This window comes from Akebia trifoliata, chromosome 10 (assembly GCF_017979445.1).
Source record: "Akebia trifoliata isolate Shusen 1 chromosome 10, ASM1797944v1, whole genome shotgun sequence".
Lineage (NCBI taxonomy): Eukaryota > Viridiplantae > Streptophyta > Magnoliopsida > Ranunculales > Lardizabalaceae > Akebia > Akebia trifoliata.
The window spans coordinates 26,595,464-26,622,110 of record NC_141384.1 but is presented as its reverse complement, the minus strand read 5'-3'; the positions used below and the strand labels follow the sequence as shown (position 1 = coordinate 26,622,110).

Genomic DNA, 26,647 nt, shown 5'->3' with positions numbered 1-26,647 from the left:
GAATTTGAGCGGGCCCTCGACGTAAGATGCCCCCAAAAATCGAAAATTGGGATGGGCCCCAAAGCCAAACCTACGAAAAATACAATGCATTTTCAATTAATAAGTGTCCGGGGTCACCCCACGTGGCCCATGGACCCGCACACCTCACCACTCTCATACATCTTTAAAATCAACCCCAATCCAATCCAACTTAAGTCCAATCCAACATAAAACCCAACTCAACACTATTCTACAACCCAACCCAAATCCATCACCTAAGCCCAAAACCCTACCCAATCTACCACTAAAGCCCAAAGCCTACTTCACTACCCAAATCCAATCCAACCCATCATCATCACATCAAACCAATCACCAAGAGATGACACATGTCATCATCCCTTCCACCTCCCTCATCTAATCACTCAACCCATAACCCTACCTAACCTAAACTATTCCCCATCCTCTCATCATCAACAACCCACAACTCAACCCTAACCCTACCCTAACCTAACCTATTCCCCTCCTCTCATCATCAACAACCCACAACTCAACCCTAACCCTACCCTAACCTAACCTATTCCACATCCTCTCATCATCAACAACCCACAACTCAACCCATACCCTATACACCCTAACCTATCCCTCATTCTTTACCAACCCACATCACACACCATATCTAATCCATCACTTTCCCTTAAAACACTCCCATAAAATCACCTCAACCCATACCTCCCACTCGTATCTCTAATCATCTAACCACCATCACCAATCAACCATCTCTCCATCTCTCCATTTGCCACATGTCATCATCCCTTCAATCCTCTCAAAATCAAACCAATCACCACTCATCTCTCCAAATCAACACCATACGCTTCAACCATCTCAACACTCTTCTCCAAACAACTCCCTTACACCACCACTCCTCCCATCAACCATCACTCATCTCATCCCACCAAACACTCTACTCTACCCAAATGGATTTGGGTAAGATCCAAACCATTTTGGGTTAAAAACACAACCCATTTCCATCATTACAAAAACACCCTCATTTTCATCTCAATTTCATACCTTTTTCCTCTCAACCCATGCCATTAACCACTATTCTCTTCATTCACCCCATTATACCCTCAAAATACCTCTCCAACCTCTATAAAAACCCCTCCATTCTCCCCTCACTACAACTAATGAAAATTCGACAAAAAAATCTCTAAAAAATCACAACTCACCTCAACTCTCTACTCCTACTCTACTCTCAACACCCAACTCTCAACTCTCAACTCTCAACCTTCTCTCAAACAAATCAAGCAAGGAAGAAGAAGTCAAGGAAGGTCAAAGGAAGTCAAGGTGGGTTGACAAAAGGAACACCCCCCTCAACCCCCCTCTTCTACTTTCCCTTTCTCCACACATTTGCACACACCACTATGGTCTAAATCACCAAAGGGCCCCTTCTTCATAAGGGTGCCCTCAATGATTTGGATCTATATCGAAAGCCCCTCACACTTGAGGGCACACATCAAATGTTTTTTATTTTTTATTTTTATTTTCTTTATTTAAAAAAAAACCGAATCCGAGGTTACCACATTACGTGGATGGAGTAGGGTGCCTAACACCTTCCCTACTCCATAAATGGACCCCCTTACCTTGAATCAAGGTTGGACCAAATATGCTCTATCCATATGTGAGTCATCAAATGTCTAAATGACATGTTTTTCAAAAAATACAAATTCGGGTGACCATTCACACCCATTTCCGAAAATGAATGGTGGCGACTCCAAAACACCCCAAAGTGGAGGGATGTTTCAAAAATGTTGAAAATCCTGTGTCCACAGTGGCAATAACAACTCTCTTATCAAAGCTCCCCACAAATTAATAAAGGCAACCCACACCATAGTTGGATTTTTTTTTGTCTTATATAGGTTAAAAGTTTCAGAACGAGCTAATTTTTTATGAGGATGATCTCTATGTTGAGATCATCCTCACCAAAAACCAGTCTATAACAAAACTTCTAATCCCATTCACAGAAAAAAAAAAAAAAAAAAGGATGAATTACTGTTCTTGAACTTGTTTTGATGGGATTAGAAATTTCGTAATGGGCTGATTTTTGGTGAGGAGGATCTCCTTAACATAAAGATCATCATCACCAAAAAATTAGCTCATTCCAAAACTTTTATGTTATATAAGACAAAAAAAATCGGCCAGGGTGTCTATTAATTCAAGGGGTGTTTTTATAATTACCCGTTAAAGCAAGCTATTAAAACGCTAGACAGCCCACGGTTTTAACTATTGTAAGGGTATTTTTGATAAAGCAATGAATTTTAACACATTAAAACGTTGGACAGTCCAGCCAATTACTAAAACATTGGATAGTCCAATGCCTTAATTCATTTTTGTTAATTTTTTTATATATATATATATATATTGTAAAGATTTAACCCTCTTTTGTTAATTTTTCCTTTTTAATCTTTTAGATATTTACAGAGAAGACGGGTTCTGTAACTTGGATTTAAGATTGACCTTGAATATTTTTCTTGTATTATTCTCTTTTGATTCACATATTGAAAAGATTGAATTATAGTGAAAAATGATCGGATTTTTCCGTGGACTTAGACATCATTGCCAAACCACATAAATCTTAGTACCACTTTTCCTTGATTTTCTATGTGATAATTGAGTAGGTATCTCCAAAATAGTAGTAAGGGATGATTAAAAGGGGAAATGGTGGAATAAGTCTAATTTTTGAGAATTTGTACTAAACAATCCCCTAATAAAAATATAGACCATTGAAGACCCACTTTAAAATTTCTACCTCTACTATCAATGATGATGACGAGGGTTTTATGATCATCATGACCAACATTATGATCATCATCATCACCTACACCATCACATTATTGTCGCTATAATCATCATCTTCATCACCACCATCGTCCAAGAAATTGAAGATGTTTGTTTTAGAAAGAAAAAAAAAATTAGAACATCTTTTATCTACCTATAAGAGAAGACCAATGTCAAGGGCATGTCATCAATTTTAGAGAGAAGATATGAGACAATTCCTTCAAATATGTTTTGACTTTTGAATGACTTTTAAAAGGAAAATTCTAACATTTTATTAAAAAAATATTTCAAAAGATGCATAAAAATCCAATATTTTAAAAATACCTTAAATGGACTATGTTTTCAATTAGGAGTATGTTTTGTAAGTTTTTTTAAAAATTTGGTTTTTTTTCATGATTAATAGAATTGTGCTGGATTGACCTCATTTGGCACTTTTTTGACGTGGAGGTTTGCAAAAAACAAAAGATGTTATATATATCTTAACCAATCGGACGGTCATAATATAATTTTCAGCCTTTTGTTAGACTTTTTTACTTATTTTCAAATAAATCCCTTCTTATGTTATTTTACAATTAACTCTACACATTTTACAATTACCTCCCTCCCCACTCTAAAAATCAAATAATTTAGTTATTCTATTTTTATTCGATTACCTTCCTCATCATTTGTCTTCTTCATCAATGCTCCTTCATTGAACGTTGAAGAAATTGCTCGATTGCAAATTCGACGGAATCAAACGATCAACCATTGTAAATAAGAATGATTTGATTCATCTGAAATGAGATGATCATATTTTAAAACCAAGGTAGAGGGTGATTAGGATTTACATTGGATCACATATTGCATCTTTATAGACCTTCTAATCCTTTTTTTTATCATAGTTATGGAAGAATTGGTAAGAAATTGAATCATTAGCAAATAAGAAATTGAACCATTAACGTACACCTAATAATATTACAAGAATGGAAGGGGTTCTTCAGCATTGTTTCAATCTTTCTCTCTTCATTTTTTTAATGAAAATTTTGAAATAAAGAAAGAGATGATTGATGGAGAGTTTTATGCGGTTTTAATGAATTAGAATTTAATTGATGTACGTTTGTGACGAAGAATAAAAAAGATTAAATTGGGAAGAATTTATATTTCTATTTATTTTAAGGATTAGGATATAATTTTTTGTTTTATAGAAAAGGAATATTTTCACTTGTTCGATCCTTCATTTTGTTCCTGATTAATATTGAGAGGTGGTTCTTTTGTTTAAATGTGAATGAAGCTTTGACATGTCTACCTATTACATATGCTTATACCAAACAAGATTCAAAGCTCTCCTATTTCTCTTACTTCTCTATATTAATGGCGGACTTGCAGAGAAATCAGATGTCGAGAGAGAGAGAGAGGGAAAGAGAAGGAGGAGGGATTTCGATTGAGAATGAATGGATGAGTTTCAAGTAAAGGAGTTCAGTTGAGGCTAAATGAAAAACAAATTATATATATATATGGGTCGGGTTCCGTAGACCCCCATTACGACCCCCATTGTGACACACCATTTTGTCTTATATGGGTAAAAATGTTTGGAATGGGCTGATTTTTTGTGAGGAGATCATCCTTGCCAAAAATCAGCTCATTATGAAACTTCTAGCCCCATGTTTACAAGTTGAAAAATTTTAGACCGTCCAATTTTTGTAAATCAATTTTGATGGGGTTAGAAGTTTTGGAATGGGATGATTTTTTGCCAGGATGATCCCCTCATCACAGAGATCATCCTCACAAAAAATCAGCCCATTCCAAACATTTTTGCCGATATAACACAAACGGTGGGTCGTAATAACGCCATCCGTTTGTGTTATATCGGCAAAAATGTTTGGAATGGGCTGATTTTTTGTGAGGATGATCTCTGTGATGAGGGGATCATCCTGGCAAAAAATCATCCCATTCCAAAACTTCTAACCCCATCAAAATTGATTTACAAAAATTGGACGGTCTAAAATTTTTCAACTTGTAAACATGGGGCTAGAAGTTTCATAATGAGCTGATTTTTGGCAAGGATGATCTCCTCACCATAGAGATCATCCTCACAAAAAATCAGCCCATTCCAAACATTTTTGCCCATATAAGACAAAACGGTGTGTCGCAATGTGAGTCGTAATAGGGGTATACGGAACACGACCCTATATATATATATGTAGAGAGAGAAAGAGAGAGAGTACAAAAGGGGTTAAATAATATGTGGTGAGGAGGTGATTGTAAATAAATCATAAAATTAGAAGAGATTTATTTGAAAATAATTAAATAAACCTAACAAAAGACTGTGCGTCCTACGTAAGTGATCTACAACTATGAAACTTATATCCTGACCGTCCGATTGATTAAGATCCAACGATTGAATTTCTTAGGGTGAAACATGAGATTTTTTTACTGATGTCAAATGCTTCTCTATATATATATATATATATATATGGGTCCCGTTCCCCACCCTAAGCTTTACCCTACACTTTAACAAACGTGTTTTGTCCTACATGAGTTAGAAGTTTTGGAATGGGCTGATTTTTAGTGAGGATGATCTCTATGGTGAGGAGATCATCTTCACCAAAAATCAGCTCATTGCAAAACTTCTAACCCCATCAAAAATGGTTTACAAAAAATGGACAATCCACGATTTTTCAATTTGTAAACATGGGGCTAAAAATTTTGGAATGGGCTGATTTTTGATGAGGATGATCTTCTAATCATAGAGATCATCCTCACCAAAAATTGGCCTATGCCAAAACTTCTAACTCATGTAGGACAAAACACGTTTGTTAAAGTGTAGGGTAAAGCTTAGGGTGTTGAATATTTCCCTCTATACATATATATATATATGGATCATTCATGTACACATATATCTACAACATATTTTGTCCTATGTAGGTTAAAAATTTCAAATTGAGTTAAATTTTGGTGAAGATGATCTCTATGACGAGAAAATCATCTTTACCAAAAATGATCTAATTCTAAAACTTTTAACCTCATAAAAAATTATCTATATAAAATAGACGATCCACGATTCTTCAACTCATAAATATGGGATTAGAAGTTTTAAAAGTAGTTGATTTTTGATGAGATGATCTCCTCATCATAGTGATCATCCTCAACAAAAATCAGTTAAATCTAAAAAAATTTAATCCGCATGGGACAAAACACGTTGTAAATATGTGTGTGATTATTACACACCTCTACGTCGAGAAATTGCAAAATGAGGTCAATCTTTAACATCACTTCGGCATCATAGTAATTAATAATTAAAATTGCATGTAATGCACGTGTGTTTGCACACATGCCACCTGCTGGTCCAACACTCCAACCTAATGACGAAATTACGGAGGGTACGTCTAAATCAATCTTAGAAAATCGATTGACTGCTATAATCGGTGGCTTTCGATTCAATTCTCCTCTCAAGATTGGAAGGTGCACTGCAATTGGCAGTAAAATCCAAGTTATTCAATACTAGTAAAATCCACCCATCTTCATTTTTCACGTTTTTTTTTTTAACTAAAATACATTGAAAAATATTTTTTCAGGGACTGATTAGAATTTTTTTTTTTTTTTTTTTACTACATGACTATTAAGAGAAACCCTACAACTTGGGGGCTAATTAGAAAGAAATCCATCCACCAAGGCCCTTAAGTAATTTTCCTTTTTTCTCTTCTGTTGAGATGAATAAACCTGTTTTAAACGAGGACAGTAACTCCTGAGGTCGTAATTGAACCCATCATCACCAAAATTATAAAACTAGGCAGTAACTCGTCAAAATTATCGAGTCCATGGACAAAGTTTGATGAAGATAATATTTGGATCAGGACAATTGAATTGAAGGCACATAAGGTTATAAACATTGATAATGAACGACTTGTCATCAAAAATCCAAAACTGAATAAATTCCCTCATAAAAAATAAAAATAAAAATGAATTTCAAGACGACAATGTAATAATAATGATGAAGAACATTCAACCCAAGGATAGAAAACTTGGGTCAATAAAAAATTAAACTTGAAATTTTTTGTTGTAAACCAACTCTCTTCATCAAGGAAAAAAAAAATCAATAAGCGCCAATTGAGTGTTCAAAATTACCTACATTATAGAAATAATAATAATAAAAAAAAGTGGGGGGGGGGGGGGGGGGGGTAGACTACACTACTTGAATCTTTTGTAAGGTGATTGGTTTCGTCGCATGTAAAAGGAAAATATATCATATGGACGTTAAATATGTTTTTCCGAAAGGTTGCTCTTGGATATAGAGTACCAACAGTTTTCAAGCGTGAAAAACAGGGATGACAAAACTGTCTGGAAAGTAACGGTTAAAACTTGAAACAAGTACCTAAAGCATGATACACCCTAACTCCCCCAGACATTAACACATCTCTCAACTATTTTTAAAAGACCATGAGCTATTGATTTTGTACACAAAGATTTCTCCAAAGGCTCATTTGCAGCTTCTCTCTCAAACCATGCTTCCTCCACAACGAGACTCACTGAGCCTGCCCATATTTTCTTCTCAACAACAAGTCTAATCGTTAATGATTTTTCAGCCACTTTTTCCACACCTCCGAACCAAGTTTGATTAAAAAATGCACAAACAGGTCTCATAACCAGCCAACTCGTCACAATAGGGGAACATGAAAGACAAAGTGCACCAACACACTAGAGCCAATCAAACCAACAAAAGAAAGCAATCACAACAGAGCATGAGCACCGATTTCAGTTGTCCAAAAAAACTAGAAGGATTAGGAGAACTAGGTTGACAAATTAAGATTTTTTCCGAAAAATGGATGTGGAGATACAGGGAGAAACCTTCATTGTTCAGGAAGCTATCAATTCAAGGTAAGCATGGTATTAATAACTTTGGTTGGGAAACTAAAGCAATCAGACAATCTTATGGTTATATACTTGGAAAGGTGTCAAGAACGTTGACTTTGAATTTATCAAGTGAATCAAAGAATGGTCAGGCTTCTAGAGATTTTGTGGTGTGGCTCATCCCTTTCAAAACGTGAATCTGTGGTGTGGTTCATCACTTTCTACACATTACTTTCAGATAAATAAAAAATACTTAATAGCAAATTTAAGTCGGAATTGAGCAAAATAACCTTGTGGAATTTTGGTATCAGAAGGATCCTCAACGATTGGGAAGTAGTGCATGCAGACAGCTTATTGGAAACTATTAGTAGTATCACTAGGTTCTACAGAAACGAGAGTTTGGACAATTAGTTGTGATGATCCTTTCTCAATAAAAAATTCTCATCATCCCTTCGAAATGAAACGAAATCTCCCTTAGTCATTTCTTCTAATTCTTCTTCTACATTTATAGGGGTTTTTATAGTTCCTTCTAAATGGAGTTCTATATTTGATTTACATCCCTTGATAGAATTCTTGATATTGACCATCTAATTACTTGTAGAATTCTGATAGTGAAATTTTCCCGAATATGCAAATTGAATGGAAATCTATTAACCATCTATTCAGGCATTTTACTCTAGTTAAGGATATCTGGAGTTTTTGTTTTTCTTTGATGTGTAACGAAAATCCTACATTTGGGTGTTAAAGATCTTTTTTGCAGTTTGTCCATTTGTGCATTATCAATTATGGATTGGCTCATTTGGATTCTTCTTTCTTTCATGTTGTATTGGGGCTTCCAAAGAACTGTAATGGACAAACGTTTGAGGACAAGGAGGAGAATCAACATCAAATATCTAATGTTTTTGGACCAAATCTTATGAGTGCAAAGGCATGTTATTCTAATGGGAAACTATTGTGAATGGGAAGGATGTGCAGATTTTCAATGCAGTTTTGTACACATTGTCACCAAGACAATAACTTCTAAGAAATGACTTTATAAAAGATCTGCCAATCAGAGAAAAAGGGGTTCACACGGTTCAACCCCGGAGCAGGGCATTACAGGTTGCCCATCGGATCCCCAGTAATCAGTCATAAAGGTAGTATTCACCCGTAGTTCTAGTGTTGACAGCAGGTTGTTCTTCCCTATGTGCGCAGAAACACACTTACCATTCCCACACGGAGGTGGGGGAAGTCTATCATCTTGCCGAGGTGGGGGAAGTCTACTATGGGGAGAAGGATTCCCCTATCTATTCAATGACTAGCTTTGACATTGCTCCCTACACACCCAACTCCAAAACATACTACTCGATAGGTTTGCAAATACAAATTTCCAACTCACAAATATGGATGTCAAGGTTTCAGTGTCCAAGAATTCGAATAGCCCAACCTTGAGAAAGTACCACTCCTAGTCTCAAGATGAAATGAATAAAACAATAAAATATGGCTCTCCAAATATGAGTAAACTTTCAAAATACTAAAAATAGAGCGTACAAACATAAGTAGAACAGATAAATAGAAGAGATTGATTGTTAGTGTTTTAGAATTCAAAATCAAATAATTATATAGGAAACCCAGTGTTTGTTCATGTTTAAGACACATCATTTCAGACCAAACGAAAAGTGTTGCATCTCATACATTAAAGTCCTTTAAAAAGAAGTTAATTGTTAAACAACATTCAAAAATAATAAATAAGATAGATAAAGTAGAGATAAGCCTCACAAAGGTGCAAAGATAAAAGTGGATACCATATTCCATTAAAACTCCGCAGTTAAGCGTACTTGAGCAAGAGTAGTATTAGGATGGGTGACCTCTTAGGAAGTCCTCATGTTGCACCCCTCCCACTTTGAAGGTGCCACTTAGCTAAAGGCTTGAGGAGAGTTGATCCCATGACCTAGGATCAAACCTTGTTGAACCCACTTTCACCTCTATTAACTACTAACCCCTTGCTTGCAAATTGGGCTTAGACCTCAGTTAGTTTGACACATTGCAAAACAACTTTGAGGTCGTAGTTTCAAGTCCAGCTTACCAATCAAAAAAATAAAAAAGATAAAGTGGATATACTTTGGGTTAAATTGTTCCAAGTGGATATACTTTAGGTCAATACTTCTGTTCACCCAAATGTTGTAAGGTCCAATTAAATATATGTAGGACATATCCTCACACATGTAATGTAGGAAAAAAACCAAAAGCGGACCCAAAAGAGAACGACAAATCATAGAAACCCTATAAAGTAGTTTTTAAAAAAATCTAAATATATAACAGGTAAAGGGATCAAGTTAAGAGGATACATCCACGCATTCCTCTCATTCACCATTATTTGCTGTTCAACCATCATTATCAGACATGCGGAAAAAGAAGAAAATCCTAACAACATTCATTCAATCTATCCATAAAGCTCTTGATCTTTAGAAAGGTCTCAAACCATACCAAGAAAAACGCAAATTACATTTAAAAAAACATAAATTCTTCTGTAAGAACGCAACCACATACATAAATATCATTCACACAAGCAAACCCTAGCAATAAACAAAGAACAAAATAACACAAATTTCCCAATTAATTACCAAGTTCGATCAAGATTCCACCAACCAGACTGAGAAAAAAAAAAAAGCAATCAAGGATCAAACAAACCCTAAAATCCCCCAAAAAAACTAAAAGGGCATAAGCATCATAAAATAGGGTTAGGGTTTATATGAATCGATTACTTGGCGACCATACGAAGGATGAAATCTTCGTATCGGATCCGACCATCGGATCCAACATCAACTTCACGGATCCACTCATCGAATTCTGCTGGATCGAGCTTCTCACCGATACTTGTAAGAATGTGACGAAGATCAGATACGGAGACAAAACCGGTGGAATCCTTGTCGAGGACCTTGAAAGCGTCACGAAGTTGACGATCGAAGGGTTCAGGTTTCATGTGTTTGGACATGAGATCAAGGAATCGAGGGAAATCGAAAGGAGCTGTGAGGTTTTCTTGGGTGACAATGTCTTTGAGTTGGGCTTGAGTTGGGTTTCCACCAAGAGATCGCATCAAGATTCCTAGTTCAGATGCAGCGATCTTACCATCACCATCTGTGTCGAAGAGAGTGAAAGCTTCCTTCATTGAAGCAACTTGATCTTCTGTTAGATCTTTCCCCATCTCTGCTTCTTCTCCCTCTCTCTCTCTCTCTCCGCCTGAAATGCAAATGCAAATGGCGGTACTTTTTTGTGGCTCTACGTTTTAATGATGATGTAAGATAACTGCTAGTGGCACCCCAACTTTAACTTATTACACTTCAATTTCTTAATATCATACTCTAATATTATATATTAAAACACACCATTCAACCATTACAAAAATTTGCTTCGACTTATTACATCAACGTTACATAGCATTATAAGACATTCAATTAATTTCAATTGTTTACGATTATGACTAGGCTCATGTAAAATACTAAACCTAACAAATATAAATCTTGAGAGAGAGAGAGAGAGAGACTATATTGTCACACCAACTTTTGTTAATGCTACTCCAATTCATATATAAATCACAAAAGAATTAGCACATATCTTGAGATGGTGTTAGTAAAAGTTGGTGTAGCAGTAGAAACTCTCAAAAGAAAGAGAGAGAAATGGTTTCTATTGGCACTCCAACTTTTACTTATTTTCATTTAGTGTTTTTGTTTTTTTTTTTTTTTGAAATATTTCGTAAAATGTGTGCAACTTATGACAAAATTCTCATTTCGGTACATTGCTCATTTTAATTCCCAAAACATGTTTTTTCCATGAATTTGTAGATAAATTACTAACGAGATCATAAGTAACGACGAGTTCATTAGTATTTTAATAGCAAATTCTTTGATTATAAAAGTGATCGATTTCACTAGAAAAACATGTTTTGAAAATTAAAATGAACAATATCAAAATTGGAATTTTGTCGTATTCAACACACAAAATGATAACTCACCCTATTTTAAATTTAATTGGGGTGTACTAAGTAAAAGTTTGGATGCCAATAGCAACTCACTAATATAAGAGAGGGAGTTGTTTTTATCTATGTTACCTGGTTCATCTGTTCGCTTAGTTTGAATTCGAGTTTATGGTATGTGGTTTGTTACTCTAGAATGAACCCGATTCATAAGGATAGGTAAAGATAATTCGTTTCTTGGTTCTCTTTGATTTTCTAGATTGGTTTGTTTGTGCATATACATAATTCAAGTAACACAAGTTATAATTACAATTATAATATTAAAACTTCTAAGTTAACTCGATTTATAGTTGTTTTAAGATATATTTATTCTTATATATAATTTTTTTTCAGATTAGAAAAATGCAATAGTCACATGATCACATTTCTATCTAGATAATAAAATTTTAAATTATTTAATAATGTAAAAACTCAATTGAGTTAGTTGAGTTTTATTGCTCGACTTATATATTTGAAATAATAGACAAGTCATCTAAAAACTTGAACAAGTCAATGTGAAAGACAATTCACATTAAATATCCCACTCATTAAAAAACGATACATTGAATCGTCTCTGTTTCGAACAATTTTTAAAAGCATGGTTTATAATGATACTAGTTTCTAGGTTTGGATGTTAGGACACTGATTGTTAAAACGGATAAAATGTCCAAGATATAGAACCTTGTGTCTTGAGATTTCTTTTCATTAATTGATGATCATAAATAAAGCAATACCAATCTATAGAAAACTTGTATCTTCTCTATACATCTTTGTCATTCATTGGATATTTTGTCTAACATTATTGGAAATAGGGAGTCCTAATTGCTCATCAAAGGTGAATCTAATGGTTTAAAATTGTGACCAATACCAAGATGACTCAAGCGAGTCATCTCGATCTTAAATGTGATCAAGTGAGGTAATCAATGTGAATGTCTATGACATTGACTTGTCAAAGATCTGAAATAACTCGTCCGATATCTTTGATCGAGTTTATAGAAACTCGATCGAGTGAATTGGGTTTTATATTTTTTTAATTTTAAATAATTTATTTTAATCTTTAATATTTATATAAATACATCTTATAAGCTATAATAAGAAAAAATAAAATAAAATAAAATATCCAAATATAAGTGTGGGAGCAAAGAAATATTGCACTCGAAGCCAAGCGTTAAGGTGCTCAATTGTAGTGTTTTCAGCTCAAATTTGCACTCTTGAGTTCCCATCTATAGAAATAATAGAATGGACTAGTTAATAGGTAACAAGTACACAACTCTGACATTGAGTTATTGGCCTACCCCGGGGCATGCGTCTTGACATAATAGACGTTGTCATCTTGTTTCAAAGTGATTGACCTGTTGAGGTAGTTAACCTATCTAGAACATGTGTACTAATATCTCGATGAATGCCCCCATTATCTAAAACTGTGATAATCATATTTTTTTTTTTCAATTTCAGCTCTTGTAGATTTTGGATTCGACTTTTGAAAAGTGGAAGTTCAAAAACAACCACCAAAAACTATTGGTACCCATCGATTTTCAATACTCGATGATAGGACGAGACAAGCAAAAAAATAAATCAAGTGATAATAAAATTCTATATTTTTTGACATACATGTTTCTTTTCATCACAAAATATGATAAATATGATCAAATGGCTACTATTAATCACTGTAAAAAATTTCCTTTTACGAACACAACGAACTCTCTACAAAAGCATCAACAAAATAATTGTAATTTGTTATAGTAATTAAAGATATGAGGTAATTTTTTTCACCCAAATGCATAGTTTACAAGAAAATAAAGAACTTTATGTAGTATCTATGAACTTTAAAAGATAAGGAAGTCTCCAAAAATCTACAAAAAAAAAAAAAAAAAAAAAAAAAAGGAAAAGAAAAAAAAGAAAGATGGCGAGATAAATTTGTTACAAATACTATAGGTACCCTGTCAAATGAAACCAAATTATAAGCATATACTCCTAACAGTAATTGCAAAATGTTGTAATTAAACCTTTAGGGTTTACCCTAAATTTTTAAGGTAATCCTATTGTAGTCCAAATCTTTACACCAAAATCCCAAACCATATTCCCTTAACCCCATATTTCACCTTCTTCCCTCATCGTCCTGCATCATTTACCCTCGTCAATTATCATTATAGATTATTTGTTTTCAATATGTGTAAACACTTCATCTCTACCTACCCATAAGAAATTGGGTTCCTAAGCTAATAAAAAATGGAAGGAATAGGAGAGAAGTAAGTGATGGTGGAACGTAAGATCTTCGAATAAAAGAAAGTTTGGGTTCAACGGTGAAGAGGGCTAGAGATTAAGAAAAAGGGTAGAAGGTTTGAATCGACTATACAACTGCTGGAGGAGGAAGCAATATGGGTATCTAAACAACTTGATGTAGCGAGAACCTCATCGAAAATCTTCAGGGACAAGTACTCGATAGATGGCAGAATCTTTCTGATCTAGGAAAAACATAATTTATAAAGCAGGTTTCTAAAGCTGCAACAGTTTTCTGAAAGACTACGATCATGAGAGATCATGTTCCAGGAAGGTCTAAGAGGTAATGGTTGGGGGGGGGGGGGGGAGGAAGTTAGTATTGCTTTTAAAACACTATTTATTCCAAACGAGAAGATGAAGGCACCTATGGAGGAGGGAGGGATGATTAATTCATGGGCTGAGGTAGTAAATAAACCTTCAACCTCAAAGACAAAGATAGAGTTTCCAGCTGCATTAGGTGAGGAGGTGAGCTCCAATCCTGTGGTTAAGCAAGCCCAAAATAATGGTATAGTGTTCGGAAAATGGATATGGTCTTTTATCTATAGTTTGAGCTCTTTGGAGGCAGGTTTTTTGTAAATGAAAATGAAGCTAGGTCTTTCTCAGTCTTCAACGATTAAATTGCTAGCTTGGGAACCCTCCACTCGGATGTTGATGTTGGGTAGCAGATTTGAATTCCTGAAGGTGAACTCGAGAAGATTAGTTTCGGTGGGAAATAATACCTTCAGTTTACGCCCATGGTTTGCAGACAACAACACAATAAAACCAGAATGGAAGGAAGGTGGAACCTGGGTCTATATTAGTGGGCTACCTTTTCATTCATGGATGAACCATGTTTTCAGAAAAATTGGAGCTCAGCTGGGCGGACTCTTAGAGGTGGATTTGAACACCCTATGTCGTGTAAAAATGGACAGAACGAGGCTAAAGGTTGGCTGCTCTCCATGGAAGATGCCTCGAGGCTTGTATCTATGGGTGAATGGTTTTCGATATATGTTAGTGATCGAGGTGGTAGGGGAAGAATTAAAGAGGAAAGATTCTATAGTTGAGTCGAGGAAAGGAAAAGAAATCGTGATCAGTATTTCAGCAGAAAGAGGCACACAGGTGGATGAAGGTTGTTTTTAGCCGAAGGAAGGGGAGGGTCAGTTGGAGAAGAAGATACCTGGAGTTAACGAGTTGGTCTGGGAAATATCAAAACCAAGGGGAAGATGCATGCAAAACAAGCTAATGAGTTTGCATAAATTCAAATTTTGTGCCAGCATAGGAACACGCCTGAAGCCACGTCGATGGGATTGTAAACATGCTTATACGGGGAAGCTATTAGCTAAGGCAGCTACGAACTTGGCTTATACTAGGTGGCTGCGTAAGAATGGGATAGTGGAGTTGAGTAAGCCCAAGATAGTTGGGTTGGGGACTAGGTGTTTAAGGGCCCATAATGGTGGTGGTGGGCCATGTATAGTTGAGGAAATAAAAGCCTATTACGCGACTGATGTGTGGTTGGGCAACGAAGGTCCATTGGGAGAAAACCTAGACTTGAGGTATTTAGATCCAGGCCCAGTTAGGAAATCTATATCTAAAAGAAGGATTGTTAAGGCTCGTGTTGGCCCAATCGTGATACATAAAAGGGCTGGGCTTAAAGCAAAGCAAGACCATGGGATAATTAACAGGCTTATACATCTTAAAAGACTACCCATTAAGAGACTGTTAATAGATGTTATCCAGTAGACATCTTCTCATAAGTCGGACATTAACGCGAGAGACACGTACAAAGCCACTGTAGAATCCAAAGACCCAATGAAAGATCCTGAGGTTTGGATGGGTTTTGAGGTCTGGTCTATCAGAAATTAATCTGTGAAGGGGGACTGGGATTGAAGGAACAGATAGAGAGAAGCAACGTTCTAGTTTGTAGAGATGAATTGCTAAATCCTTGCACCCAACAAAGGATGTTTAGCGATCCGTGGATATTACCTTCAGGTATCTCTCCGCATGACGCTACGGAAGTTGATAAGGAGTATGAAGCTGGACATTTCAAATCTAAATCACAACTTGGTAGTGGGAAATTAGAGGGTTGTAGCATAGAGGTTACTGCAGCTGGTTTGATGTCTCGTAGAAATCTGTGCACACAGGATGTGACTCAGTTGCTCGGTAGAGGATGGGGACATGACGGTTCGGGACAAGCACCCTCAAATTTTAAAGACTCCTCTCCAACAGTGAAGGCTCAAAAGGTTGTAGGGGCCCTAGGTGCCCAGAAAATCGATACAGACCTAGTATATCCGGTTATAAACTACAAGAAGGTAGTCTTGTCAAGAGAACTTTTGAGGGGAGAAGAACAGGTTGCGAAAATACCAGAAGTTGTTAGGTAGAAGAAAAGTAGATAGGAGCAGTCCAAGCATCATCTCATCACAGTTACTAGAATTTGGGACATATTTCGATTGGATATTTAGTGCCACCCAGGTAGATCTAAAGTTGCAGAATCTCCAAACAGTAGCAACAAAGAGAACTTTAGCCCGGGAATATTTACAGTAAGAGATTTGATTGGCCCATCCACTTTTTCGCAGGTACTCTCCTCATATCCTGGTGAGAATTTCCTATTTAATGTCCATTTTTGTTCTACGCTGGCATCTTTACTTTCTTTTTTGGATGTCTCGATGTTTCTTCCTTGTGGTATTCTCTCTATGAACAAGTATCGATTTCCCACAGCCTTCACTGATTTCCATCATTCCGGTGAGCATGTAGGAGAGGAGGAAAGAAGAAGGGAAAACAGGAAAGATGTCAGTCAGTTAGCTCTTGTACCATTACTTCCTACTCAGAAACTAGGGGAGGTAGTAGTTGATAATAAGACAAAGGTGTATAACGATGGAAATTAGTGTAAGGAATTCAACCTGAAATTACAAACCTGTGAGAAACAAGAAATAGAAGAAAAACACACACGTCGAAAAAGAAAACAATCACACACACAAGACAGTATTTACGTGGTTCGGCAATTTGCCTACGTCCACGGAGTTGTAGAGATTTCACTATTTCAAGAAGAATTACAAAAGTGCGGCTCCAGTCTCAAAGACGACAATCAAAACCTTAAAAAACCCTAATCACCAAAAACGGCTTTTATATACTGCGCACAAGATACACAATGGGTTACAAAACAGGCTCCATGGATTAAGCCTCAGAAAATATCCCATCAAAATACCACGCAAACATTATTCGGGTCGGGTCGGGTCGTCAACCGGATCAAAATATAACTAGGCTCCACAAAGCCCAACAAATCTCCCACTTGGAGACTAGTTCAACCACCAACATCAACTGCAATCTTCCAAAAACACAATCCCTCATCCCTACAACTCATCCTCCTGTCCTCAAGCTAGAAGACCAACTGAAGCTGCACACAGCTTCAGCTTCTCAATAGTGACACCCTTAGTCAACATGTCTGCCGGGTTTTTAGATCCACAAATCTTCTCGAGTATAATCAACTTATCTTCAACAAGGTACCGGATAAAGTGGTATTTTGTTTGTATATGTTTCGACTTTGAATGAAAAGCCGAATTTTTAGCAAGAAAAATTGCACTCTGACTGTCACTGTGTAGAATACCCATCTCCTGTTTCTTGTCCAATTCATCTAAGAAACCATGTAGCCAAATCATCTCCTTCCCAGCTTCAGTTGCTGCAACATACTCAGCTTCTGTAGTAGACAAAGTAACAATCTTTTGTAAATTTGAAGCCCAGGATATAGCTGTACCACCCAGAGTAAATACAAACCCTGTAGTACTCTTTCTGCTATCAACATCACCAGCAAAATCAGCATCTACATAACCCTGCAGTTTCAAACTTGCACCTGTGAAGCAAAGACATGTATCTGATGAACCCCTAAGGTATCTCAGAATCCACTTGACTGCCTCCCAATGCTGTTTTCCAGGTCTACTCATGAATCTGCTCACAACTCCCACTGCATGTGCGATGTCTGGTCTTGTACACACCATAGCATACATCAAGCTGCCAATAGCTGAGGCATAAGGCACCTTGCTCATTTGACCCCTTTCTTCTTCTGTCTTCGGTGATTGTTCTTTGCTTAGCTTGAAATGACTGCCCAAAGGTGTGCTCACTGGTTTAGCTTCATTCATGTTAAATCTGCTAAGAATTTTCTTCACATACTCTGACTGTGAAAGCTTCAATGTACCATTAGCCTTGTCTCTAATGATTCTCATACCAAGGATTTGCTTTGCAGCTCCCAAATCCTTCATTGCAAATTGTTTTGACAATTCCTTTTTCAGATTATTAATCTCTTTAATGCTAGACCCTGCAATAAGCATATCATCCACATACAACAGTAAAATGATGTAAGAATTGTCAAAAGACTTAACATAGCAACAGTGATCAGCTTCACATCTCTTGAACCCAATTCTATGCATGAAGCTGTCAAATTTCTTGTACCACTGTCTAGGAGCTTGTTTTAGGCCATACAAGCTCTTTCTCAATTTGCAGACTAGATTCTCTTGTCCCTGAACAGTAAACCCTTCTGGCTGAATCATATAAATGTCTTCCTCCAAGTCACCATGAAGGAATGCCGTCTTCACATCTAACTGCTCAAGATGTAAGTTTTCTGCAGCCACCATTCCCAGCACCAATCTAATTGTTGACATCTTCACAACTGGAGAAAATATTTCTGTGTAGTCAATGCCCTCTTTCTGCTGGAACCCTTTAACAACTAATCTGGCCTTGTAACGTTTGCTACCATCATGCTCATTCTTTATTCTGTATACCCACTTGTTGTGCAAAGCCTTCTTTCCTACTGGCAATTTTGTCAGTTCCCATGTCTGATTCTCCAACAAGGAATCCATCTCATCCTTCATGGCTAACTCCCATTTGCTTGAATTCTCATCTTGCAAGGCTTCATCATAACATTCTGGCTCACCACCATCAGTCAGCAAGAGATAATTTAGAGCGGGTGAATAACGTTGTGGAGGTCTAGTGGTCCTGGAAGATCTGCGAACTTCAACTACAGGTGTACTCTGATCTACCTGTGAATCTACATTCTCCTTATCTTCTCCACCCATTTTTCGAATAGTACTTTCAGTCAATTCATCTAAGTTGACAAACTCAGATTTATTATGATCTATCTCTGTAACATCTGGCACTACATTTGACCTGTCCTTATACATAACCTGTTCATTAAATATCACATTTCTACTTCTGATGATTTTCCTGTTTTGTTCATCCCAAAACCTATAGCCAAATTTCTCATCACCATAGCCAATGAAAAAACATATTTTTGATTTTGCATCAAGTTTACTACGAGCATCAGAATCAATATGAACATAAGAAACACAACCAAAAACTTTTAAATGGGAAAATTTCACCTCTTTTCCGCTCCAAACCTCCTCAGGAAGTTTGAATTCCATGGGAACTGATGGTCCTCGGTTTATCAGATAAGCTGCAGTGCTAACAGCATCAGCCCAGAAAGTTTTTGGTAGTCCAGCATGCAACCTCATACTCCTAGCACGCTCATTGAGAGTTCTGTTCATGCGCTCAGCCACACCATTCTGTTGTGGTGTCCCAGGAATGGTCTTTTCCATCCTAATTCCCTGTGCAGCACAGTACTCACTGAATCCTCCATCTATGTACTCTCCTCCATTATCTGATCTCAAACATTTTAGTTTCAAGCCTGTTTCTGTCTCAACCATGGCCTTCCACTTCTTAAAAATTTCAAATACATCAGATTTATTTTTCAGAAAATAAACCCATACCTTTCTGCTTGAGTCATCAATGAAGGTGATGTAGTACCTTGAACCTCCAAGGGATGCGACCGGAGAAGGCCCCCACAAATCAGTGTGTACTAACTCCAATTTTTCAGCCTTCGGTGTTCTGCTAGTTTTCAAAAAACTCACCCTTTTCTGCTTTCCTAAAATGCAGCTTTCACACATGTCAAAGTCAATGGACTTTAATTCTGGTAGCTTTCCTCTTGACAACAGCATCTTCATCCCTTTCTCACTCATGTGCCCAAGCCTGCGATGCCACAGGTTTGTGTCAGTACTTGCTTCAGCAATTGCAACTGTATCTCTTGGACTTGAGGTCATATATAGAGTGCCAGTCTTCTTTCCACGAGCTAATACTCTAGCTCCCTTTGTAACCTTCCAAGTACCACCAACAAATAGTATTGCATGCCCTTCATCATCAAGTTGTCCAACAGAGATCAGATTCCTCCTTAAGTCAGGAATATGTCGAACCTTCTCCAGTAGCCAAACAGACCCATTGGGCAACAGTATTCGGACGTCTCCCATACCCACAACATCCAAGGCTGAACCATCAGCCAAATACACCTTACCAAAATCACCTGCAACATAATTTTGTATGATTTCTCGGTGTGGAGTGGTATGAAACGAAGCTCCTGAGTCCAAAACCCAATCATCAAGTGGACTGTCTACTGCAAGAAGTAATGCATCCTGTACCTCTTCTGTTACAGCATTAGCAGAATCATCTTCATTCTTCTTCTTAGGACTTTTGCATTGCCTCTTAAAGTGACCTGTTTTCCCACAATTCCAGCATTGTACTTGTTGGCCTGATCTAGATTTACTTCGGTTCCGATTAAAATTTCTGGATTTTGATCTGCCCCGATTTGAATTTCTATCATTTCCTCTGCCTCTTGTCTCAAGGTTTAGGGCAGAACCAGATCCTGAGGTTTCGCCTGCATCTCTTCTGCGAATCTCTTCAGCCAAAATTAAATCTCGTATGTCATTGTACTTCAACTTTTCTTTTCCTGTAGAATTGCTCACTGCCATCCTCATTGCCTCCCAACTGTTTGGTAAAGAAGCCAAAACGATCAGTGCACGGATCTCATCATCAAAATCAATTTCTACAGACGACAATTGATTTGTGATAGTGTTAAATTCATTCAGATGTTGTGCTACTGATGCATTCTCTGCCATCTTCAGATTGAACAGTTTCTTCATCAGATGCACCTTGTTGTTTGCTGACGGCTTTTCATACATACCAGACAAAGCCTTCATCAAATCTGCTGTGGTTTTCTCCTTTACAACATTGTGTGCAACAGACCTAGACAGAGTTAACCTAATAACTCCTAGTACCTGTCTGTCAAGAAGAGCCCATTCATCAGCCTTCATAGTCTCAGGTTTTTCTCCCAAAAGAGGTAGATGCAATTTCTTCCCATAAAGATAATCTTCAATCTGCATCCTCCAATACGCAAAGTCTGTGCCATCGAACTTTTCTATTCCAGACGCCTTTCCTGCTTCCTTACCATTGCTCCCACTCAAACCTAACCCTAGGCTCTGATACCAGTTGTAAGGAATTCAACCCGAAATTCCAAACCTGTGAGAAACAAGAAATAGAAGAAAAACACACACGTCGAAAAAGAAAACAATCACACGCACAAGACAGTATTTACGTGGTTCGACAATTTGCCTACGTCCACGGAGTTGTAGAGATTTCACTATTTCGAGAAGAATTACAAAAGTGCGGCTCCAGTCTCAAAGACGACAACCAAAACCTTAAAAAACCCTAATCACCAAAAATGGCTTTTGTAGACACCCAAATTTGAGCGGGCCCTTGACGCAAAGTGCCCCAAAAATAGCAAAAATCGGAATGGGCTCCGAAGCCCAAACCTACCAAAAATCCAATAAATTTTGTCATTTTATTTTAATAAACGCCCAAGGCCTTTCACGTGGCCCATGGGCCCAACACTCTCATCACCCTCCCATTCATCAATCCAACCCAATGCAAGTCTAAACCCATCCTTATCCTACCCACTACCCAAGCCCATTCAATTCAACCCATTCAACCTAAACCCATCCTTATCCTACCCACTACCCAAGCCCATTCAACTCAACCCAACACATTACCCAAGCCCAATTCTCTACCTAAGCCCACATCACAACCAATCACCCAATATGACACATGTCATCACCCCCTTCCACCTCCCTCATCCAACCAACCAACTCCATTACTTCCCTCCAAAAATTAATTCAACCCATAACTCTACCCAACCTATCCTATCCATTATCTCAAATCAAACACTTATAACCTATCACCCTCCCCTAATCTACTCCCATCATTTCCTACAAAACTCATCCCTACAACCTACACCTACACCCATCTTCTCAAATCAAACACTCATCCTTTCCCATCAACTCATCTCCACCCTTCATTTCCACCCACTTTGACACATGTCATCATCTCCCTCACCCTCCCAAAATATCATCAACCACCCTCTTAAATCCTCCATTCTCTTAAATCAAACACCACTTAATTACAACCACCAATTAATTACCCCCTTTAAACAATCTCATCCTCTCAACCACTCTCATCAATTCCCCTCACCAAACACTCAACCTAAATGGGTTGGGTTGGATCCAACCCATTTGGGTTGTAAACAACCCATTTAACCCCCCTTCCCTAAATACCCTCCAACCTCCATCAAATTACACCCACCCTTCTCTTAAACCCTATACCATTCTATCACTTCTCAATCTTTCACCCAACTCTACCCCTCAAAATAACCCACAACCTCTATAAAAACCCCATCACTCTCAACTCTCAAGCCCTAATGAAAAATCTCATATCTAACCTTCCAAAAGATAAAAAAGAAACCACTCTCTCAATCTTTCTCTCTTAACCCTCAACTCATCTCACAACTCTCAACTCTTAACTCTCAACCTTCTCTCAAACAAGTCAAGCAAGGAAAAAGAAATCAAAGAAAGTCAAAGGAAGTTAAGGAAGGAACAAGGTGGGTTTAGACCAAGAACATCCCCCTCAACTCCCCTCCTCTACTCTCCCCTTTTCCCACATTTTTGCACACACCACTATGGTCTAAATCACCAAAGGGCCCCTTCTTCATAAGGGTGCCCTCAATGATTTGAACCTATATCGAAAGCCCCTCACACTTGAGGGCACATATCAAATGTTTTTTTTTTATTTTCATTTTCTCTATTTCAAAAAAATCGAATCCGAGGTTACCACATTATGTGGATGGAGTAGGGTGCCTAACACCTTCCCTACTCCATAAATGGACCCCCTTACCTTGAATCAATGTTGGACCATATACCCTATCCTACGAGAGTCAACAAAAAATGTCAAAATGACATGTTTTTTCAAAAATACAAATTCGGGTGACCATTCACACCCATTTCCGAAAATGAATGGTGGCGACTCCAAAACACCCCAAAGTGGAGGGATGTTTTCAAAACATTGAAAATCCCGTGTCCACAGCTTTTATATACTGCGCACAAGATACACAATGGGTTACAAAACAGGCCCCAAAGCCTCCACTCCATGGATTAAGTCTCAGAAAATATCCCATCAAAATACCACGCAAACATTATTCGGGTCGGGTCGGGTCGTCAACCGGATCAAAATATAACTAGGCTCCACAAAGCCCAACAATTAGGTCATCAGAGACATGGGTGAGTCGCTAACGGAAATGCGTGAGGAAAGGATAGTTAGGACAAAATTGAAAATGGTGGAGTGGCTAGTCAGTGAAGCCCTTAATTTGGTAGAAGATTTTGGTTTAGTTTCAAAGATAGAAGATAGTGAGTTCTCCTTGATTTTGAGAGTGGTTGTTGGGGATTCGAGAGATAGAACTATTCTAGAGGAGGAACTTAATCGCATCAATAAAAGGTATGGAATTGAGGAGAATAATGAACACTTAGACTCCAAGAATATTCAGGAAATTCGAAGTTATAGGGATGGAGTGAATAATGAATTGGTAGTGGTCATCCCTGGGAGATGACTAGGAGTTTACAAAGACCACGAGTGGATAAGGAATTGGTTACGTTGGAGAAGAGGTAGGTTGCCCTTGGCTGTTTTGGATCTTCGTTTGATTTCCAATGACGCTAAAAGTTTTATTTTGGAATGTGAGAAGGTTGGGTGATAGGAGAAAAATGACAGTAGTGAAAGCTTTTATTAGAAGTAAAAATCTTCTCATAGTTACGTTGCAAGAATCTAAGCTAGCCATTGTGTGATAAGATCATTAAGAAAATTTGGGGGAGAAACATTGATTGGATAGCCCTCCTTGGTATAGGATTAGCTGTGGGATTCTGATGATGTAGAACAAAGACTGGATCCAAGTGACAGATAATTTAGTAGGGGCCTTCTCTATTTCTATTTTTTGTAAGAATAGGAACGATAATTTTCAGTGGGTCTTCTCCGGGATTTATGGACTAACCATCAACAGAGAAAGAACACAATTTTGGGAGGAGTTTGAAGATATAGCGGGTTATAGGGAGAAACTTTGGGTGTTGGGTAGGCATTTCAATGTTACCAGGTTTACCAATAAGAAGAATATGATTCGAATACCTCTAAGGGCATGAGAAATTTCAATGATTTTATTGATAGACATTGCCTGATAGACTTCCCTTTCTTGGGCAGACGATTCACGCAGTCCAATAACCAAGTTAACACAAAGATGTTCGGATTAGACATGTTTCTGGTTGATAACGTGTGGGAATAAAATTTCATAATGTTATTCATACGGTCAACCTTAGCTTAGTCTCTGACCACATTTATATCTTTCTAGAAGCATGATACCCTAGAAAACACCGCATTCCGTTCAAATTTGAAAATATGTGACTAGTTCAGCCGAACTTCTTAGACCTTGTCAGGAATTGGTGAAATGAGTGCCCTGCAATAAGAAATCTAGGCTGTGTGTTTAAGAATAAGCTTAGGTTCTTGAAAGAAAAGTTGAAGGTGTGGAACAACGAGGTCTTGGGGAGAATTGATGTGAAAAAAGGAGGTCATGATACATATCAATATCTTAGACAAAAAGGAGGGAGAAGGGAATTTAAATGTTAAAGAAAGAGGTAAAAGAATGGAGTTGAAACTGGAATTCCAAATAATGACGCTTATGAAGGAGATTAATTGGAAATAAAAATCGATGGTCAAATGGATAAAAGAAGGGGATAATAACACAAAATTCTTCCACAAAGTTGTTAACTTCCATAGAAGAAGTAATCAGCTTGATAAACTTTCCATCAAGGATATCATAGTGGTAGGAGAAGAAGAGATTAAGGAAGGTGTGGTAGGCTACTTTAAAGATCTGTACAAGGAAAAAGAACCATTAAGACCTCGATCGGATAATCTAGAGTTTACTTCATTAAGTCGAAAAAATAGGGTGTGGTTGGAAAGACAAATTGGGGAGGAGGAGGTTAGATCGATTCTTTTCTCAATGACTGGGGATAAGGCATCAGGGCCAGATGGATTTACTATGGAGTTCTTCAAATATTATTGGGAAATCGTCTCAATTACCTTCATGAAAGTCATCATAGAGTTGCAAGATAAGAAGTGCCTGGATTGTAGCCTTAATAGCACATTTGTGGCATTCATCCCCAAGAGAATCAGGGCAGATAAGTTAGGCGACTTCAGACCCATTAGCTTAGTGAGCTCGATGTACAAAATTATATCCAAAGTGCTAGCTTCGCATTTGAAAGTAGTTCTCCCTAAGCTTATCGAAGACGAGCAAGGGGCCTTCATTAGGGGAAGACAAATTCTTGATAGAGTTTTTATGGTTAATGAATGTCTTGACGTAAGGATTAAGGATAAAAAATGGGAGATGATTGGGAAAATAGACTTGCATTGAGACTTTTTAGAATATATGATGAGGAGAATGAGTTTTGGAGTAAAATGGATCAGTTGAATCATGAAATGTGTTACAACGGTTTCCTATTCGATTCTTGTTAACTGAAGTCCGACTGACTTTTTAGGGAATTGAGAGGGTTGAGGTAAGGGGACCCACTATCTATTTTTTTTATTCCTTATTGTTGCAGAAGTTCCGAGTAGATTCTTTAGAAGAACGGTCGAATTAAAAAAGCTTTCGGGATTTAGGGTGAATGATGGTCTTTTGATTTCTCACTTATAAATTATGGACGATGTACTGATTTTCTTGGATCATTTGAGGGACCAGGTAAGGATGCTGCAGGTTTTATTGTGTTGTTTTGAGGCTATTTCTGGTTTACATGTCAATTTGCAGAAGAGTAAGCTTTTTAGGGTAGGAGATGTGAGTGATATTCATTTGATGGTTGTTACTTTGGGCTGTAGGCATGATATTTTACCCATGTCTTATTTAAGCTTACTGTTGGGAGCACCTTACAATAATATCAAAATTTGGGAAGGGATGATTGAGAAATTGGAGAAAAGGTTGAGCACGTGAAAAGTCAATTATATGTCTAAATGAGGGAAAGTAACCTTGATAAAAAATACTTTAACGAGTATCCTGATTTACTTTCTCTTCATATTCACGTTTCCTTGGTCTGTTGAAATTAGATTGGAAAGACTTATGAGAATTTTTTTGTGGAATGACAAGAATGGTAGGAAGTATCACCTGGTCAAATGGAATGTAATATGCATGCCTAAGAAGAACAGGGGGTTGGGGATTAAAAGTCTTAGACTAGTTAATAGAGCATTTTTAGGGGAATGACTTTGGATGCTTGATGAAGAAAGGGATAGTCAGTGGAGGAGGGTTATTATGGCCAAGTACAAGGAAAATAGGCTATGCTGATATAGTGACGAGGCTAAATGCTCATATGGGTGTAGTGTTTAGAAGGGGATTTTAAAAGTGAGCGAAGAGTTCAAGAAAATGATTAGATTCAAAGCGGACACGGGTGACAAGATCAGATTTTAGGAGTGTAGACACCCCAATTTGAACGGGCCAATACTCGAAAAGGCCCAAAAATACAGATTTTTCAATAAAAATTGCCAACAGACCTCAAAAGCCCAAATCAATGGAAATATGACATTTTGATC

General features: G+C 37.4%; 1 protein-coding gene across 1 annotated transcript; it reads right to left on the bottom strand.

Moving 5' to 3' along the window:
- Positions 1-10,122: 10,122 nt before the first annotated feature.
- LOC147393492 (putative calcium-binding protein CML13) lies at positions 10,123-10,892 on the bottom strand. The gene has a single exon (XM_086456743.1). The coding sequence runs from the start codon at positions 10,823-10,825 to the stop codon at positions 10,382-10,384; it is 444 nt and encodes a 147-aa protein (XP_086312869.1). The 5' UTR covers positions 10,826-10,892; the 3' UTR covers positions 10,123-10,381.
- Between the last annotated feature and the right edge of the window lie 15,755 nt (positions 10,893-26,647).